Below are 21198 nucleotides of genomic sequence, written 5' to 3'. Positions count from 1 at the left end.
ACAAGTGAAAACCAGTGAAAGTCACTTGGGTCTTGAACTGGGCAGGATTTGAAATAGCACAGACCAACACACACACACACACACACATCATTGCTTGGCTATTTGAAATTGCAAACACAGTAACAGCAGCTACTATGCTGACAGTTAGACCACAGGGGAAAGAGCAGACGATCTAATCCTCTGCTTGGATGTCATGGTTCATGTAGTATCAAAACCCTGGTGAGTTCGCTGCAGCACAACACTGACACCCATTCTCTCTCTTAGCGCACACACAGAGCAGCGGAGAGAGGAGGAAGGATGGCGGTTGTGCAACATCCTACACAACCCTGATGCTGACACCAGGAAGCTAAGCAGAGATCAACTGGGATTGAACACCTGACATCTGAGTGAACTGATCGCTGTCCAAGGTGCTGAAACAAACACGCCTCTCTCCCTTCCTCTCATTGTCTATCTCTCTCTCACTCACACACTCGCCCACAAAGAAACGCATGAATGAATCCTCTGAACTCACTCCAAACATCCCCCTTATGAACAGCAGGAGAGACAGAGCGGGTCAGGTGGTGTATAATGACCCTTGGGGAGCTCTAAAACGCCAGAGGACTGCAGGATTGGCAATTACCCCGAAGGTATGATAAAAAAGATCCCCACCTCCAGCATCCTCCCACCCCTTTGTGAAATCAATGGCATCAGCCTAGTCAATTATCACCTACTGGCCTTTTGCCCTTAATGCTTTACGAGTAACATGACCAATGGAAACATAAAGTGTAATGACTTTACTTTCACTATATTTGCATACATACAGAGAGGTAAAGCTTTTTTCTCTGTGCAGGTATTTTAAATAATTCATATTCTAATAATTTATGTTCAAGCTTAGTGAAGCTGCGCTGTTACATTGTTTACCATCATTACTAAGAGTGTAAACATCCTACTTAAGATACATTTTCATTGTGAAGTACTTTAAAGATGTGAGACGCAATAGAGCGTATATGAGGGGGTTTAACGTGTGAAAAATGATGCAATTAAGTTGCAAAAATGTGTGTATTATCATTTTAAATATAGGCTAAAGTTTTGACGAATATAATTCCAATATACTCCCTTGAATAAAAAAGGTGCATTGAACGCATCATAGCGCAGCGCGTGTCCGGTGACCACTGATCCACGAGGGGTTTCCCCAACTTTTTACGCAACCAGGACCGCTCATTATCTCTCACATCAAATCAGGGCACACCGCACAGGAGGATTCGGTTTCAAAACATGCAGCCTCGATTTCAGACACGTCGTCACACAGTTTAAGATGTCCTACCTCTGAACGTAACTTTGGCGATCCTGTCACCTCTCCCCCGGAGGTGAGCGACCGTCTTCAGGTGAACCATTAGAGCCATCATGAGTCCACGCAGCTGAGGGGGAGTATTTCTACTCCACACAGATAAAACTTGAACCGGTTTTGGTGCAATCTGTGTTTGGTGTTTTTTTTTCTTTCTTTAGGTGAGCCTCTCCTTGCGTCTGGACACAAAAATCGTTTTCCACAAAGGCAGCATGTAGAACAGTTTTGGAGGGTTTTTTTAATCTCACGAGAACAAAAATAGCGGATTAATTATAAGCTCCAGTGGACATGTTCTCTCGCTCCGTGCGCCGTGGCTGCTCGGTCTGTCGCGCATCTCAGGGCTGGCACTTGGTTTTACTCTGCTCGTCGTGCAGGAAGGGGCGGGGGTGGGCGAGGGGGCTGGTGTGTGTGTGTGTGTGTGTGTGTGTGTGTGTGTTTGTGTGTTTGTGGGGATGGTGGATGCTCTAATTGTGAGACATCAGTGCAGCCCTGCAATTTGAGGGTAATGCACTCTCCCTTTTTTCAGTGAGTAGAAATCTTTGTCCATAAGCTTACTGTATGCTTTCAAAGATTAGTTGTCTTTATCCTTACTGCAGACTTCCTGGTAAATATAGTCAGCTATTTTACAGAGGATTTACAACATCTTTGTGTTCTTTAATTAACTTAAAATTGAGGCATATTTGGCATATAGATAAGCCTCCAAAATACACTGTTTAAACTGTAATATCTTTTTAGTGCTCATACCCCAAGATACAGTGTATCTCCCTTAATTAATCGGAGACATGCGCGACCTTAAGCTGAAACTAACTGTATTGTTGGATTAGATGTTAATCATTGGGATAGATGCTGAGAAAAAAATCTGTTGCCAGGCAACCCCTTTTACCCCTTACTATGGGGCAGAGCTGCAATGATCAGTAGGTTAACCGCTTTGTCGACAGAAAGAAAATAAATTGCCCAACTATTTTTTATCAGCAAAAGTCTTATATAATTGATGGATCCACTTTGTTAAATGTAAGGATTTGTTTCTTTCCTTTCTCATTAATGACAGTAAAGAAGAGTCTTTATGCTTTTGGACAGTTGGTTGGACAAGAAAAGCAATTTAAAGACTTCACTTTTGGCTCTAGGAAATTGTGATTTTCTCTATTTTAGTAAGCCTTACTCTGGAGATAGGATCACTAAGTTTAGGGGTCAGATGAGGTTTACCAGTGGGTCCCGTCTGGTACTGGGGCAGTGGTCCCTCTTTCTGCTCTGGTAACAAACAACAGTAACCACAATTCACCTGCTGACTGATGCACTGTAATCCATGTATCTGTTACAAAGAGAGACCAGCAGGGAGGCAGCTGTGCCAAGAGCTTTCAAAACAGAGTCCAGGTACCTGTCGGGGTCTGAAGGGTTTTCTCCAGAAGGAGAGTGAAAGATAATCCACTTGTTCACCAGATGTTGCTACAATGACAAAATGGATGAAGATAAACACCCCCAGAGCTCAATTGCATGGAAATGTTTAATTTGGTTTGAAGAGCTGAGTTTCCTTCTCTTTGGCGGCACCTATGGCGGTAGGTACTTGCAGGGGCACACCTCTTGGACATCAGACAGTGTTGCATGTGTGACGTCCACGGTTGGCTCCCTCTGTCACGGTTTTGACTCTGACGGTCACTTTCCTTTTTAGACTGTTTGCCTTCATCTGAGCGTCGAAATTGTTTCTTTTTCTTTGGATTTTCACTTATTTATGAGGTTGTATCTGTAGTCATCGATCTTTTCTTTGTTTGTTCAGCCATAGTAGATTACTGTTTACTCGCAACACTTGCAGAAACCAGAAAAGCAGCCGCTTAGCTCCGCCTACCCTCTCTGGCAGACCAACCACTGCTGGCTGATGGAAAACACGTCGCTAACTGGCTATACTGCAAATGCAAAGGCTTTCCTCAGTGGGCCATAGGCTCAATCACCATTGTGTTACCTCATTCGGCGATAGATAGTGACTTAACAGACATTTGGCATCCTCAACATTAAATCCAAAACCCCTGGCCTCCTGTATGTTAAAGGATTTGTAATTGAAGAAATAATGTTAAACTGAAAAATACCTCAAAGCACATAACAAGTAATTATTTCCTTACCAAGAATACCACAGTTGCACTCATAGCAGGATTCTCTCTGACAGCACTGTAATGCTTCTGCTCCTCAACCCCCCGACAGGCGCGGGGATTGGGCTTTCAGCACGGCTTATTGGTCCTGCCAAGATATGGAACAGGCTGTCAGAAAGGACTCAAAACATCTGCTGGAAATGGCCTCACACAAAAATACAGTTACACAGTGAGACAGTGTTGTGCAGTCTGACACTTTGACATATTGTGACGTATATTCAGCCAATGTGCCACTGTAGTTTCGCTCGAATAGGTTCCAATTGTTACAGGATGAAAAAAACATTACCTCTTTAAAACAGTTTTGCCTAAAAGAGAAAATGATTACCTTCATGAAAGTAGGATTTATTGCAGAATATTTGAATTAGATTGTATTGGATTTTTGTAGGTGTACAAACGTGTACAAATGATCTAGGACCTCTTATTTCCCCTTTAAGCTTGGTGCTTCTGTTTACTGAACCGGCCTATTTTTAGTTTCTCTCGAAGGCAGTTAATTAAAAGTTTTTTTCCTTCCCTCAACTCTCCCAGAAAAATCTGAAAAAAGACTTTGTGTTAGAATAAAATAGCTGGTTCTGTTATAAACCATCTCTGATTAATATTTTAGAAAAGGTACAAACATGGTTAGATGCTGACGTCTCCTTCGCCTAAGAGCCTTACGTAACATATTAGGTACACAGATGACAAAAGGGATAACGTAAGACTGCTGATAGAACAGGAACACAGCACTCATATTGCTTTAACTCCATTCATATAGACTCATAATGACTTGCAGTCTGAGTTGATACAGTACATCAGGAGAGATGGTCCATTTCATCACAAGCATCCTGTCAACTCAGTCAGGTGAGAATATAAAGCAGAAATAAACTCCGGCTTGAGTGTAACAAGACAGGACACCTTGTACCTGGTGTACTGAGACAGCTAAAGGAGCAATCCGACCGCCCCTTTCTCTTCTGTGTGTGTGTGTGTGTGTGTGTGTGTGCGTGTGTGTGAAGTTGGGTCTGTGCACATTTTTTTCCGGTTGGAAGGGAACGACTGAAAGAGACAAATGTGTATTTTGATAAGATCTTTTTTTGGGAAAAATTGATTAAGTTTTGTGCTGATTCATGCATCATATTGCGAACTGTTGCATATGCACAAGTGTGTCTTTTTGTGCTTGTGTGTTTTTCTTTGTTTATGAAAGAAATAGAGGAAAAGAGAGAGAGTCTCACTCGGCTCCAGGATGTGTGTAAGAATGTTATGGTTTTATTGGCAGAGACCAAGACAAAAAGGAGAATGTGATTACTTGATTAGCCCCGTGGGACATGAAGATGAGCATTGACTCATGTATTGATTTTATCGCAGCTCCAGCTCATTTTTTACTAACAAATATTTTAAAAAGTGTTCTTTTTCCTTACGCAGTTATGTATGCCCAGAATATAATAATCCCTAATTTCTCATTTGGTCTCTTCAGACTCTGGTTTTACAGTGACTCATGGATTCATTCATGAACAAATGATGATTGAAGTGTTTTGTTTCCCGGCACAGATAAAGGCTCTGACCAACAGAGGGCGATGTTGGTCTGAAGTCAAACCACAAACAGCCTCAACAACCTGTGTTCTGTAACTTGATGTTGCAGATTGATCGGTAGATAGATCATTAATAATGAAAAGCCCATTCTCCCTCTCATTCAGATCTCAGTTAAAGATTTAATTCTTTGCTTATTAATAGGAATATTAACCTCTGAGCTCTGAAGACACTCTGAAAGGAGGACAGGTTCACTTCAGTAATGGCCTGTCTGTCACATTGCTGCTGCTGGTCGAGTGAAACATTTGCTGTTATAATGAAAAAGGTCAAGAGGTGTTACTGCTAATCCCAGAGAGTCTCGGGGAAAGTTCTCACATGCTTGACGTGCTGTAATGGTGTCCAGTGAGGCAGAAAATACTCACACTTTAATGGGTATCAGTTGGAAAGTATCTACGATTAAGAGGAAGAAACCGTTCTTCTTAGAGTATATTAAATTAAAATTTTGACAGTATGCAGTGAATCTATATGATGTGTGGTTTTTTTCTGGAGCACCAAATTATACAAAAACAAGGTATAAGAATTGACCCTACAAGGTGAATACTGTTAGTCTTAACTACACTAATTACCTACACACTGGGAATTATGGATGCAGCTTTAACTCATCTGCTGCTGCTGGAAACCATTAGTGCTTCTTGCACACCTGTAGGTTACTCTGTAGATAAAAAACTTGGATTGTTGCTCCATCTAGTGGTTAAATTACCTCTTTGGAAAATAAATGTAATTGTGTCCACAAATTACATCATTTGTTTGAGCCTTGGCCCACAGTCTCTCACACCTGATGAAGTCATGGTGTCATGGAAATGTTTAGTCTGTCTCTGGATCAGGGCTGCAAAAGGATGAGACAGGTGGAGCAGAGCTGCTTAAGGTTTTAAGACATACCATGACAGAAATAATCCTTGTGGTCCTAAAAGATTAGACAAAAAAAAATCATACACTCCGAGATGGCTATAAAATGAGAAACAATAGGTGTGGTTTGTGGTTAGCAGTTTAAACAGCACTCATGGAGAGCATGTTCAAAAAACCTCCGATCTGAATTATTAAGGCACATATCAGCTCGTTGCACCCTGCAGTCTTTTTATTTTCTTCTTCCACCTGCTACGAGACAAACCGTTTTGGATTAAGTCAGAGCAGCTCCCTGAAGAGGGAGACATTTTTTCACTATGTTTAAATGTTTATTTCCAACATGCAAGCAGCACATTAAGCATAGAATAAGCAAATTATTGAAGAATGAATAACAGTTTGTCAATCGTCTGGAAGTATTATTCAAGTAATGCAGTTTAGATACTGAAGTCACTCAAGAAATGTGTGTGCATTCAACCTTAACACGACGACGTTCACATTGTTTTGGGATAACCTTCAGGACGTCAACATCAAAATAAATAAAATTTTATTGAAGAAATGCAGCTACCTCAGTAATGGTCAAACATAGACCCACATAAAATGACAACTACCTACATAAAACAACATACTCTGAACACACACAAACACAGACATTATACATAAAAAATAATAAGGAACATTTGTATGTTTGGAACATAAACAAACTACATACTCTAGTGTAGTACAAGGCGTGACGGGTAACGAAGCATGTTGCTCGTCGATACGATATTAGCACTCTGGCAGTTTGAATGTTTTTTAAGTCAATTTTTAACTGTCTCTAATGACGTCTTTTAAATACTAAAAACTGTATTGTTCAAGTTCATGGTGACGTGGTAGCCTTTTTATTATCGCTTTTGAAGTGTTTTTGCTGACACAGAGAAGCCGCAAGTTCACGTGGGACAGTTCTTATCGGCAGAGAGGGGAGGAGGAGAGGGGGAGGGCTGGTGCGTCCCTGCCCTCTGTCTGCATCCAGCTGCTGCGTCGCTCCGCAGCAGTCAGCGCGCCACACTCACTATGGCTTTAGCCGCAAGCAGGACGCTCTTGGCGCTATTCGTGACGTTTTGCGCACCGGGATGCGGGTGGACAGGTAAAAGATTTGTTTACTTTTTCCCGTAACAGGTGCACGGTTTGCATTTACGTGTTGTTTAGTCTGGTTGCTCACTTTTACTTTACCTTCTTCTGGTTGGACTAATAAGACAGTTGCAGTTTGACCATTCATGGTGCTTTTTTAGTGCATTGAAGTTTTTATGAGTTCTAGGTTTTAGGCTATATGAATTTTAACTTGGAGACTTAACATTGCGAGTTTGAAAGGAAAAAAAACAGCACGTGATTGAGTATATACGCGTGCATATCCACGTCTTTGCGCGTGTACCTTCACATTAGCAAATCCCCAGTTGCTGCATTTTTCATTTTTCATGCAAACCACATAGATTAGTTCTCGCTATGTATGATGCATTATATTATGTAATTCAGAGCGTCTCTTTTGATTTCATCATTTGCAGCTGTGAAAGAGTTTAATTGCCCAATTTCTTAACATGCAGACTTGTTACAGTATTTTTACTGATGTTAATTTATGGGGGGAAAATATGATGCCATGGCCGCTGAGCAGCAGTCGTGGAACAAGTCCTTACATCATAGAGTAAAGGAAACCTGCAGGGGCTGTGATCAGCAATTAGAAGATGATGACAAATATCAGGCATGAGATGCTTAAGAAAACAGTGTGGGGCTTTTCTTTTGAAGGGCTCATCATACCATATTGGTGACTAATCTGGCTGATGGTGATGATAAATGACCTGACCTGAAACTCAGTTTCGAGGGAGAATAGAAGTGGTGTTGGCGGTTTAAGTTCTCTTTCTGTGGTACTTTCTTTGGGCAGAGTTGCTTTGCTGGAAGCTTTGAAAGTCTTATCAATCATCAGCTGTTAGACACGGGTGGATGAAATACGCCTCTGAAGTGAAACTAATCTTTATACCAAATGGACATTTTTGACAGCGAGCTTGGAGACTGTGTAACAGAACACGTTTTTTAAAGTTTCTTTAAAATCAGTTTTCCAAGAAAGAAGCCCATATCCTCCGGACAGTAAGAATATCCAGAATATTAAAAGTGCCATAAAGCCTGAGGAGGTTTGGAGGGCTGTATAACCAAACTCCCTTTCTCCATATTACTCAGTCCACTTATATTGTCACTTGATCTGTAAGTGTCTATATGCCTCCTTCTCAACTGCAAGCACTTAATGCATGAGGTCATGCTTTCTCTGAATGTAGGCAGCTGCTTTTTGTTGTGGTCTTTTCCTCTCGCTCGTTTTCTTTTCCATCTTTTAGGAAGTATTTTTAGAGCAGTCGTGTCACTTTTTCTGAAAACACCCTGCTTAACATTCACTCACCTATATGCATTCACACCTGGGGGATACTTAATACAACCACAGTTCACTGCTGCTGCTCCACTGAGCAGCTGCGTGGAGCAGTTTGGAGTTAAATGCCTTCCTCTCGGGCATCCTGACAGAAGTTGTTAAGAGAGAGGAGAGTGTTACTCATTAACTTTCTCCACTCACATGTCATCAGCTTGTCAGTCTAAAATGTGTCTGAACAGAGGATGACATTGGGCCAGTGGGAATATTTGGACACGAGGTGGGAGCAGTGCAAATAGAGAGAACGAAAACATGGTGTATTTGGATAATAAATAATGTCAGCTTCTTCCATGCAGCCACAGTCCGTCACCTCCTGGAAAGTGTTGAGTGGAGAGAGTAATTGTGATGGAGAGTGAGGGGAAAGAGGGAATCATGTCCTTGCAGGCCAGTGGAATTTAATTTCTCTGCTCCACTTTTTCTTGCTGGAATTCTGCAGGAGCACCCCATGACGGATCTCCCTCTAAACATTCAGAATCAGGAATTTCATTACTTTAACTTTTTTGCATTGGGAAAATATGACCGTCCCAGAGAAGCAGAGGATCCATAAAGATAACAATTCTAATATTTTCCACAATGTTTGATCGCCAGACACAGCTTGACCCAGCTCCCCCGCACACCTGCAACTTGGCTTCCTGTCAAACCTGACAGCAATGGCATGTTTCGTGTCATGATGTCATCTCTAGGCGCCGTTCCAGTTGCTTAAACAAGAACCACCTGGGCCGTGAACACCTGTCACAGCACAGGAGATGTCAGCATACTAGGAGGGTTGCAGGAAGATATAGCATAAACTAAGAGTTTAAGGTGTCAGTCTTCATCAGCAAAAGGATATTTAGGAAGTCTATTGGTTCAAGAAGTGAACTTGTGCCCTCCAGCACTGAAATGCAAAATATGTTTTTAGACAATAATTGTACTGACCAGCTTCTGTTTAAATGCCTTGTCATGTATTTATGCATGTGACCCTCCCAAGCTAAACAATTACCCAGCCTGGGTGTCACTTATAATAAAAATGCATTCTTAGTCACTGTACCAAGTTAAATGAGGCTTAATCTCTATCAATAACATGACAGCATCTACTCCGACAGTCTAGTGATTGATGTGCCAGTGTGACTGACTGGAGTCAGAGGGCAACAGCCGTCTATGGTCAATGGTCACGTCTGTTGTGTCAGCTTTATGACAAAGTTGATCACTGCAGAGTTTACTGGAGGTCAGAGGCGGGACTGACAGAGGTGCAACCAAGAATTTTGTAGCCCCTGGCAAGATTCAACACAAACCACCCACCTAGACAAATCTATGTATAAAGGCAGCTCAATTTTTAGCTAAATGTTTTCATGCTGCATATTTTTAAGTCTGAACATAAAAATAAGACAATAACAAAATAGCTTGACAGGAAAGCAAAAAAGAAACAATTAAGGATAAGTTAACTCAGTCATTAAAATACTTATTTTGCCTCCATCTTGAAACAATTACAGTGAATGGAATTTTGTTTGTGGGATTGGAAACATAAAAAACACCTCTTTGCAGAATCATAATCTACAGGACATGCTGTCAGTAGTTTTTATCTGACGGTTACTTTGGTAGAAAGTATTCCATGAAAACTGTAAACAGTGAGGTCTGTGAATTGTTCCTATTTACATCTTTTTTTAGACACTTTGCTGTGAAACGTTTTCAGCACTGTGACCATAACAAATTAAGTTCGTTTCAATTCGATTTTATTTGGATGGCCGTAGAAATCTCAGAGGTTGATATATGGGGAAATGAAACCAGAAATGTCTGCATGACTGATCAGTGGTAGGTGATAATTATGTATTTATTCAGTTGCTAATTCAGGAGAACCAGCCCTTGAAATCAGTTTCATGGGTGGGTGAATTTGATTCAACTCACAAAACTGACAGTACAGCTAAATCTGGCCTATGATACTGAAGTTTGTTTTTGCTTAATCCAACAGCCAATTATACCATAAGCGGGACTCCACAACTCTCTGAACCTGGTCATATAAGGTCAGAAAACTGTCAAAAATAACTCCTACATTTCTTCCCACTGGTACAACATGAAATAAAAAGTCAAACAGATTATGTAAAATTTGATTCCTCGCGTTTAGCTGCCCAAAAAAAGCCAACATTTGTTTGCCTTGAGACAGTGACTTAGAGAATTAAGGTTACTGGGATCAATATGTCTTAATGGTAGATATAACTGGCTGTAGTCAGGAAAGATATAAAAAAAACAAAAAACATTAAACTTATGGGTTATGTGACCAAGTGGAGGGAGAATAGGAGTGGGCCAAGAATTGAGCCCTGAGGTACACCACATGTGATGTCTGCTTTTCGAAAGTCTTATTAGAAAAATAGGATGTTCGCCAATTCAGTGCTAAGCCAGAAATACCTGACTACTTTTCAAAGCAATTAATTAGTAAATACCCCTTAAAAATCTCTCAGCAAACGTAGATTAGACTCGGAAAGGAAACGCTGCACTGAAATCTTGGAGGAATGCCTGCTGTGCTCTGCAATGATTCCGGAAATAAAATCGATAAGAAAGTGAATGTTCAAGGTCACCTTCCTTTGTGCACCTACAGCTAATGCCTCAGTTGGTGTGTGCTTGCTATGTTGTTGCCAATATAGCAAATGACTACAGATATTGTCAGTGTCCATTACAAGCACACATTTAATCCTGGTAATTGATGTGATTTTGTGGAAGAGGAGGGGAAAGAATGAAGGGGTTAATGCTCATTAGGGGTGAGAGGCGGGTCAGCGTCTGTGATATTTGTGGCCAGGTGAGAAGGTGCTCTTGTAAAAGTGGAGCACATTACAGGTGCATGAGCTCAAATATTTCTAGAACAGTTTTACAGCAGTCCTTTTTATTACACGTGCACATACACGTGTGTGTCTGTATCCACCTAACACAGGCTCTTACAAATATACACACAAAGTTTTGTGTCAAAAAAAGATATTGACACAATGACCCTCAGGCCATAACTTCATTCTTCGAATACTTAATAGTTTCCACTATCTAACTCAATCACTGTGTCTGCCTGTCTTTCCATTTCACATTCACAAACAAGGCATGGATGACGTTGTATAATTGCTCAGGTTTCGCATGGCAACGCCCTGAAAATAAGTCCCCCTCCATAAGATTATGATGTTACAATCACTCAGTTGCGTCCCAAACTGTTTATTCTTGGATGGAAATCATGCGTCTGCTGTGCTCTTAGAGGGAGTCTTGATTTAATCAGAAATATCTGGTTTGCCCTTGGATCATAAATTTCCAAAGGGGGCCAAATCCCAGTTTGATGTCTGGACAAAGGAACAGATCCCTTCCTACGTAATACATGTCCTTATTGAAAACAGCGTAGAAGTGATTGAAGTGTGTCCAGACTTGTGTCAGTGGAGTCTGCCATGAACAGCTGATAAATCTGACTCCACTGTAACCTTATATTAATGAGGATATAATGAGAGATTGTGTTTTAGTTTTAGTTTTCGAGGAAGCACTCACGGTCCATGCACCGAGACATAATGTGGTCCTAAGTGCTATCTGGAGTCTGCAGGAACAGCAATGGGACACTGTTTTAACAGATGATAGAACTCTTAGTTAAGCAGACACAGCAATGCAGGCCTCCTGAGAGACGTGACCATCTGTAAACTGTAGCAGACAATGCCTGAGTGGCAATTATTTCTTAATGCTAAAAGTGAGAGTCCAGATCCAGCTGGGCTCACACCTGTCCTGCAGACAACAAGAATTCAAAGTAATGAAGTGATTTTGTGACGAGGCTGAACTGTAACTGCTGCTGTAAACCTTTGGGGATTTTTGGATTTTTGGATCTTAAAAATGTAAAGCTGCTATAATACTTTTTTTTTCTGTTTGCAATGGTTTAAATGAACTATAGCACATCTCTGCAGATCCTCTTAGCTCTTTTAGGCGTTTTAGCATCTTTCAGTTTATTGTTTTGGTTCTACATCTCACAACTTCTTTGATTTGCTCTCATCAGTGTTTTTTTTTAGGGGAAAAAAGGCACCGATAGACCCCACTGTATGCTATCTGCCCTGCACAAAAACACACAGGCGCATCAATGAACTACTTCCCTCAGGAGATGGAGGAGACCAGAAACGGAGCATAAAGTGATAATCCCAAAGATCTCAGTTTCCTTTTATTTGGCGGCACCTTATGGAGATAAACGGCAATTGCGGGAGTACACTTCCTAGATAACCAGACGTCCACGGTTGGCTCCCTTTGGAACGGTTGTAACTCTTGATTCTCCTCGTGATGGTCGCTTTCCTTTTCAGACTGTTTGCCTTCATCTGAGCGTCAAATTTGTTTCTTTTTCTTTGGATGTTCACTTATTTTTGAAGTTGTATCTGCAGTCATCGATCTACCTTGTTTGTTCAGCCATAGTAGATTTACTCGCAACACTTACAGAGACCGGAAAAGCAGCTGCTGAGCTCCGCCTACCCTCTCTGGCAGACCAACCACTGCTGGGTGATGGAAAATGTGTCACTAACTGGGCGCCGCTTGTGATTTTGTCCACGAATGTCGCCACAGACACCCAGTCTATAATTCCGCAAATGCAAAGGCTTTCATCAGTGGGCCATAGGCTCAATCACCATTGTGTTACCTCATTCGGCGATAGATCGTGACTTAACAGACATTTATTTACATGAAAATCTTTGCGATTGTATCTTTGAAAGACATTGGATTTACATTCATCAGGTGGTCAGAAGCTGGACTCCAGTTTAAGAAGAGCAGCATAACTTGGCTTGTGTTGAGAGCTGCAGGGATGAAGGCTCACTTTGAAGTTAATATTTCCCTGGTGCCCTTGACCAAAAACCAAATGGATTGACTTTGGAGAGATCAAAACAATTACACGCACATACACGATCATGGGCTTTTATGAATAGTTTATAAGGTCATGGTTGTAAACAAGTAATTTTTACAAATATCCCCTTACTCATGTCGAATCAGCTAAGGTCCCAGCATCAGCGCAAGCTGTCAGGCATGAGGTAATTATTGTGTGCACGATGATCAATTCAGCAATTTTTTAATATCTCAGGCACTTGTTTATTAGTTCCCATTTATGTAATCTACTCTGGGGCCCGCTCACAAGTTTCTTCTTGCATACAAGATGATTTCACAGTTTTATGTCGTGTTTAAGTCATGCTCCATGCTTCACTTTATTAGCTGGGCGTGATGTTGGCCTGTTGGATTATTATGCTGTCACCATTACGTTGCATTAATCTAGCAGGCGAACCAAAAGAAGAGCATAGAGGGAGTTGCTATCCCAAACAGTGTGGTTACTGTTTTCTTGTTTTGTTTTGAGTAAATCTAGCCAAGTGGGAGGCTCAAGACTGCTTATTGCCCTGAGTGGTTAGCATCCAAGCAAATCCTCTTTTATTTATTGAACCATCAAACTAGTTTGTATTTCTCAGGGCTGCACTTTGCGTTAGAGTACGCTTCAGCAGAAATAAGGTTAGTCTAAATGCCAAGTATAATAAATACTGAAGAAATTTTCTGATGTCAATGTAGAAGAGTTTTACTAGAAGCTTACAGAGCTTCAACAGTGGGATTACAAACTGCAGCAGTGTTTAGTGGTAACATGCCTTTCAGATAAAAGATAAAGACAAATATGACTTTATACAGACATTGTTTTTCTGATTTAATTTGTTTTGCAGCTGAGAAGCCCCTGCGACCACACAATGGGAAACAGACGTCTGTGGACAAGGGCCTGAAGGACAGCTGGGAGCCTTCAATCCATCTGGATGGAAGACCTGTGGATCGCTTCGTGATCAGCTCCAGCAAACCCACGCGGTCTAACCGCTTCACTAAAGAGGGAAGGGACAGTCGCTCCCATCTAATAGAGGACGTAGGTAAGTCAGAAAGAACAGAGAGAGTTAAAAGGAGGAGGTGAGAGCTATATGATTGTAAAATGCTGTGAAAAGTAAAGACCAGATGGTTGAGTGTCTGTGATGATGTTTGAGATTAAGTGACGTAAATGAATCAACAAGGAGCTAATGAGTTTGTCTGAGGGGGCTGGGGAGTGCTGGTAGCATTGCTAGACAAATAAGTAATTCGGAGGAAGATAAATGGACCAATGGAGAGTAAGAAAAAGAGATTTGGCTGAAAGTACGGAGTGAGCTTTCAGATCTTGGAGTTCTGCACTTTCTCAAGGCAAGCGCCAAGAATGAGGAGGGGATGTGCAAAGCTGTGTACAAGGCAGAGACGCCAAGAGGTGAGGTGCGTGTATAATTGTTTTTTAGCAGTCCGTTAGTTCATCATTGGAGAAGCCGTAATAAAAGAGTGCCAGAAGAAAGAGAGAGTATAGGGGTGTTGGTGTGCATAGCCGGCGATCTTCATCCCGGCTCAGCAGACAGTGGTTATTTTAGGCTTTAGAAGAAGACAGTATTTTTAGGCTTTTACAGCTTCATCAGTTATTCCTAATCCCGCCTTGTAAAACTTAAGACCTGGCTGTATGTTTCTATACACATAGAGTTTGCAGTGTTGACACAGTCTAGCCTGCTTTTGTCATTATTCCATTTTCCTCTGTCCTTGGCTTCCTAGAGCCATACTTCATCAGCAGCTCAAAGTCTGCAGCCAACCCTTCTTTTCCACATCCAAACCCAGCCCCGGCCTCTATAAACCAATCCCCTGTGTTGTGGTCACTTGTTGTGTGTGCGTGTGTGTGCAACATGTGTGTTTTGTGGTGACTGTGGTGGGGGATAGGGCGGTGCCAAGCGTTGAGGTCATACATTGTCTTGTATGGTGTGTCAGTGTGTTCAAACATGGTTGTTTGATATTTTCTTCGTTTATGCATGTGCGTTCTGGTGTGCTTGCGGTCTCGCCAGCTCCGGTGCAGTTTGCCATAACTCTTTTGCAGCCGAGCCGAGTCTAAGTGTTGTCCTCTCAAGAAATTCCTTGCAGAGAATGTGTTGTTCCCCCAGCTGCATGAAAGCAGCATCAGTCATCATAAAAAAATGGAACACTGTTAGCCCTCGCATCGTTAATAAGCCTGACCAGCCGATGGTAGAACAACAAGACAGAGAGATGACGCACAAAATGGAAAGTAAAGGAATAAGGGGGGATGTCTACTTTTTCTTACAGACAAAAGAAAAACAAAAGAAAGACGTAAACACATTTAAAAGTTGACCTGCTCCACAAAAAAGTAAAAAATAGCATCTTAACTTTGACATAGCTTAATCAGTTTCACTTTTTCCTTTCTAGATTCCATTGGCAACATCATTAAACCAAGTATCTTCTTTTTTCAGATCCTGAATGGATAAACCTGGATGGCTTTGCCGTGCTGGGCGGTGCACCTGTCCGCAACTCATCAGCAGGTAAACCTGATCTCAAGGCATCATTACCAACGACACATGGGAGTGGTGTGTCTCTGTTTATAGACACACTGTAACACTATCTGCTTAAATCCATTTGAAGCGGGTTGACTGAAATTGTCTGCTGTCATCATGGATACAAAAGGGAATGCTAAATATAATGGAACAATGATTTTCAATGCTATAACCTCGGGTGACAGTTGCTCAGTCCCAATGGGATTAGAAGGGAAAACACTGACTTGTCTCTGACTCATACATTCCCATCTATTTAGCTAAGTATGTTTCTCTTGCAGGTGATCCAAATTTAACGTCTATTATAGTGTTTTATAACCTTTAACGGTTTACATTACATTTCTTATCACATACTTGCTGTCACTGCTTTCAACAAACTTAAATGAAAGGAAATTAGTAGCAGACCAGCTGGCTTATAACCTGATTTCTCATCCAGCTATGCAGTGAGTGATACTGTGTTTAAATTCATAACAGCACAGTCAAATAATTTATTGGGCAAGCAATAGTATATTATCTGATATCTTATATCTTTAATTAATAATGTGTTACCTTTGGATTTTGACCCTTCTTATTAACTTTCTGATAGGAAGTGTTCATGATATTGTGATATTTCTTGGCTGAATGATTATAGAAAACAAAGCATAATCCATAAATGAACCAAAAACTCTTTCTTATTTAAGATCTTTAGAAAATTTGATTGACTTCTCATATGTTTTTTATTTGGAGTCGAGCACTCTTGCGATACTTACGTAAGTTTCAGGCTAGACTTTGATAAATTACATTTTCATTTTTTATTTCTGTGCAGCGTCATGGACATTTGGACATACAAGCATGTTTCATAACAACACGGTCTAGCCTAAGGCTAACAAAAAAAAGACACGCACACAGCCGTGTTCATACTGCTCCACAGAGACTATATTAGACTCTAAACCACTTGACTTGGCATGTCTTAGTGCCATGGCAGGGAACATGGAGAAAACCAATCAAATTCCAAACTAAAAGGATCAGGACCAGAAAATGAACCCAGGACCTTGTTGCTGTTCGGCGACAGTGCTAACCACTGAACCACCATGCTGCTGTGGAGTTTTAGCTGAATTTGATTGAGGCAGGGCTGCTCTGGAGACAAACTTAATCATACTTGTTGAGTTTAACCTCAGCAGATAGAGCCAAAGAACCACTGTGTGCTGGCAAAGTAATGTTAGAGCCAAGCCCAATGAACAGGAAAAGGCAAAGAAAACATCCCATGTTTTGAAGCCTTGCTTGGACACTTGCTTCCAACTGTAAAATGCCATCTTACATAAGCATTACAGAAGCTAAAGTTATCATGCTAGCTACCAGTCGATGCTAGCTTTGTGATCATTTCGAAGAGCTGTTTTTTGTCAGACTTTTTAGCATACAACTTATAAAAAAAACAAAAAGCTACAAGCTAATATAGCTAATATCACAGTTAGCATTCAAAGTCCTAGCTAGCTGACAGCAAAAAACTGCACTGGCATTATTACTATTTTGACTGTTGAGGCAAATGTATCTCCGTCTCCATTTTTGTTAAATAGACAATTCATTTAAATTACAGTATGATAATTATGACAATTCATTTATAATCCATCAAAGGCCTTTTAAACTCTAGCAACTCTTACATTGCTAGGAAACTTCCAGCCAAATAACAAATGCTAAGGCTACTAGTTATGTTTTCTGTTTGATAATTTGCGTAGTTAACAAATCAAATACTCTTAGCTGATTGCCTGGTAAGGTAATTAATGAAGGACAAAGAATGAGTGAAGACATTAAGCAGTTAGTGTTGTATATGTTGCCTTGAGTTTTTCCATGCAATTTGTGTTTATTAGTCAGCCAGCTAACTCTGTCTTTTAGGCTAAAATGGTTATATCCGCATCCTAATAAGAGAATATCAATCAAAAATGCTAAACATTAGCAGCAGGTTTAAAGCTAGGCCATTTGCTAACAAATGACAAATGCTAACGTTAATTTCAGTTAGCCTGTTAGCTTATGAGCTCAGTTAACTTTTTGTTATTTTAGTTATTTGCACATACTAACTGGTAGCTCAAAACAGTTGGATGAAAAGGGCAAGAAAAACTGATCGCTGTCATTAGTGTCAGTAAATTAACATTCTGTTATGTTACCTACCTTTAGCTAAGCTGTCTTGAAATGATGCAACATCTAATTAGCCAATTAGCTACACTGTACAAGCTAAAAGCAAACTACATTGGCTTTTGTTTGCTGATTGGGTTTGTCATTATGCTAACTTTGTCTCTTCCAATTTGGGCTTAAAGGATTATCTGCCAAAAGAAAAGCTGTTTTCTAAAAGAATTGTTTGTATCCATGAAACTGTGGCTAAACAGTCCTCAGTGAGATATATCCCTACCACCTCATGTTTGAAAGTTTAGATTTGATTTTAAAGGTGATAAAATGTTGAAGACAATCTATAAAGGCATTCTTCAGCTAGCTTACAAAGAGGTAAAAAGTAAGCTCGAGTGGCATTATTCAGCATCAGCCTGCATGCACTGAGGTGGGTCTCTGCTGTTGCACTGGTATGTCTGCCTGTCTGGAGGCTAACCTCGTAGCACCTCAGACCATCGAGCTTCCAGGAAAAGACTGAAAGGATCTGGCAGTGAGAACATTGCAGAGTCAATGGTTTAGTGGTCCGCGGCATGGTGACCTGGGCCAAGCTATGCACTGTGACAGTTTTCCAGACAGAGAGAAAAGAGAAGGAAGAAAATAAGGAAAAGGAGAAGTCGGCTGATTAAAACCAAATGTTTTCTTTTTGAAAGTCAGCTAGCATGAGGAAAGAGAATCTAACAGGTACACTGAGTATAAATCAGAAGATTGGCCAATAATATTATTAATCTTTGAAATGTAATCTAAATTGCAGAGAGCAGAACAAAAAAAACGTAAGGTGTTGCGCCATAATCTTCATTAATATGTTATGTTAGCTGGTAATTAAGCTCAAGCTTTCAAATTCCTCTGTGTTTTTAATACATTAGGGACGGTGCTAACATTCTGTAACCTTAAACATTTGAACACAACTATTTCTCTTTTCTGCAAGCTTGTTTTGCAATAAATGGAAAAAACATCTCAGTTTTAAGAAGCTGTGGTTCAGAAGCAAGTTAGCATGCATGCCAAACTAATTAGCACATTTCTTATAGTCTGCTTGTGCACGAACTAGCAAACTGCTCAAGCAACTGCTGACAGTTTATGTGACAACTTGGTGGTTTTGTGTGAGGTTTTATGCTCTATTTCTAGATCCCGCCAATGTGGATTTTTATATTAAATTTGATAGATTATTGTGAAATACAATTTCTTTCTGTGAAACATTGAACCAAACTACAAAGAGAATGTTTGCTGGCACATGTGCTGACAGACTAGTGAGACAAAAAACTTAAATGGTTATCCAAGAAACGTGAACAGGTGCAGGAGAATCTTGGAGAGACGGATGTGAAAACAGGAAAAGCTGAGAGGAAAATCAACATCAGAGAGAGAGAGAGAGTTGTGACACTTCCAAACAACTAATTCTCTAGATCCAGGGTTGAGAAATCCACTCAGCTGTGCTGGCAGGAAAGAGGGGAGGGTCGAAACTTTAAGACAAGAATGAAGTGCTTCAGGTCACCAAGTCTTACTGACACAAACCTCCTCTTTCTTCCTGGGAGCATTTCTAGTGTGTGTTTTCACTCCCCTTCACATCCTCATTGCCACACATTCAGTGTCACAATGACAGCCAATCAGCACTGAAACTCTCCAGATCTCCCTCTTAGGTCAAAGCTAAACACAACTTTAGGGCGTGGTGCTTTCATTTGAAAGACTATTCTCAGTGCACCCAACCTAACTGTTGGATGGGGAAGCCCTCTATCATAGTTTTTTAAACATTCATAATCTCTTTGATTTTTGTCAAATCCACTTTATTACATCAGTTGACCTGTCAGTGCTAAGCACAGCTGTGCATGTAGCTATGCAGATGGGAAACAATGCTGATCTTTTTCATCTGACAGTGATTAAGAGAAACGGATAAAGGAGTGACAGAGGGAGGAGAGGAAAAAGGGAAAATTCAAGAGTGGGAGGAGATTTTTTTTTTTATTGCTGTATTGCCAATTCTATCGCTCAGCAATGCAGCCAGAAGAGGGTTATTGTGCGGCTGTCTGAATCAATGTCTGAGTTGTTGTCCAGGTTTGAGTCACCACTAGGGTGGGATAAAAGGAGGAAGCAACACACCAGACGCTGGATCAGATGACAGGGGACATGGTGCAGTTCCACGGCATGTGCATTGAGTCGCAACTGGACATGTTTACTGTCATTGTTGGATGAAAATGACATGTAATTGTGTTTATCACTGAGCAGCTGTGTCTCGAGTGGAGCAATTATGTTCAATGATTTTCCATAGCAGATGGTTTCAACAAGGCCCAAAAGGGAAATCAAGCACAGAACACATATCATGAATGAACCATAAGGTCACAAAGGTAAGATGAACTTCATTCACTCTCGCTGCACTCTGACTTTTCGCCTACATTAACATCCATCAACAGGTCCACCCAGGTCTCGACAAACTGCAGCCAGAAATCAACCCTCTGTACAGCGGGCCACCAGGGTGGACAGAACAGCTAACCCAGTGGGCAGGTCTAACACCAGGACACACAGAAGGGCCCCTCAGTCCTCGTCAGGTCCCAGGCAACCTGAGAGAGCTTTGGCAGGAGCACCTCCACTGGAAAGAAGACGTCAACACCACACCCAGCCTCAATCTGACCAGAGAAACCGATACACACCCAAACTAAGTAAGAGGACCTACATTTTACACTCTTGATCACCAAAATACAAGGAACAAAGCTTTGTATTCATCTAATAATGATGCTGAAAATACTCACCCATCGACATTTTGCAGATCCTATTTTGTGAGTTTCCTTTTTCATTTTAAAATGTAAGTGTAAAACTTGGCCGTTCCTGGTATCCCTTTCTATTCATAGCATCTGAGTCCGTTCATGTGGTGTCACTGCAGGCACAGAGAGCCCTGGGCCAGAGCGCACCCGCCAACAGAGCAGTCGCAACCAAAATAACCACACCAGGTACCTGAAGGTTTTACACAATACAATGCAATCTACTCTATTACGCAGATGAGTTTGTGTGCATTGTTAATGTATGAAAATAGCTAAGCAAAAACTATGATATTGGAGGAACTTTTGTTAGTCATGTTAAAGGGATAGTTTGGTTTGTTTGAAGTGGGGTTGTGTGAGATACTTATCAATAATAAGTGTACTACATACAGTGGATGCCGGTCAGCCACTTATAAGGACGTCCTACTACTACGCCTGCAGCGTAGGGTGTTGGATCAGCTGTTTGTGTCAGCAGTTTGTAGAAGAGACAACAAACGAAAGAAAATACATTATGGAAACGACAAAGTGCTGTTCACGGTGGGTACTAGAGGACATTGTTTAGAGGCAGGTATCGTATATACAACCCCACTTCAAACAAACCAAACTACCCCTTTAAGCGAAATGAAAACACACTAAAACTAGAACCATATTCAACGATCTTAGAGGTGGTTGTACTTGTTTGCAGCCAGAT

At 40.9% G+C, this 21198-nt stretch overlaps 2 protein-coding genes across 2 annotated transcripts in view; one reads left to right on the top strand and one right to left on the bottom strand.

Annotated features, from left to right (window-relative positions):
• otofa (otoferlin a) overlaps positions 1 to 1636 on the bottom strand; it is a 95545-nt gene extending 93909 nt beyond the window's left edge. The window contains exon 1 of the mRNA XM_069657743.1: positions 1304 to 1636. Within this exon, the coding sequence (XP_069513844.1) occupies positions 1304 to 1385 (82 nt within the window). The 5' untranslated portion in view covers positions 1386 to 1636. The remainder of the gene's footprint in view (positions 1 to 1303) is intronic.
• A 2623-nt stretch (positions 1637 to 4259) lies between these two features.
• fndc1 (fibronectin type III domain containing 1) overlaps positions 4260 to 21198 on the top strand; it is a 40946-nt gene continuing 24007 nt past the window's right edge. The window contains exons 1-5 of the mRNA XM_069657572.1: positions 4260 to 4299; positions 13966 to 14160; positions 15556 to 15624; positions 20166 to 20411; positions 20601 to 20699. Coding sequence (XP_069513673.1) covers positions 4260 to 4299; positions 13966 to 14160; positions 15556 to 15624; positions 20166 to 20411; positions 20601 to 20699 — 649 coding nt within the window. The remainder of the gene's footprint in view (positions 4300 to 13965; positions 14161 to 15555; positions 15625 to 20165; positions 20412 to 20600; positions 20700 to 21198) is intronic.

This window comes from Semicossyphus pulcher, unplaced genomic scaffold (assembly GCF_022749685.1).
Source record: "Semicossyphus pulcher isolate SPU_LCO1_2020_fin unplaced genomic scaffold, fSemPul1.0.p SCAF_11, whole genome shotgun sequence".
NCBI classification, from domain to species: domain Eukaryota; kingdom Metazoa; phylum Chordata; class Actinopteri; order Labriformes; family Labridae; genus Semicossyphus; species Semicossyphus pulcher.
The sequence above is the reverse complement of the archived record's forward strand: the minus strand, read 5'-3'. Positions and strand labels throughout refer to the sequence as shown.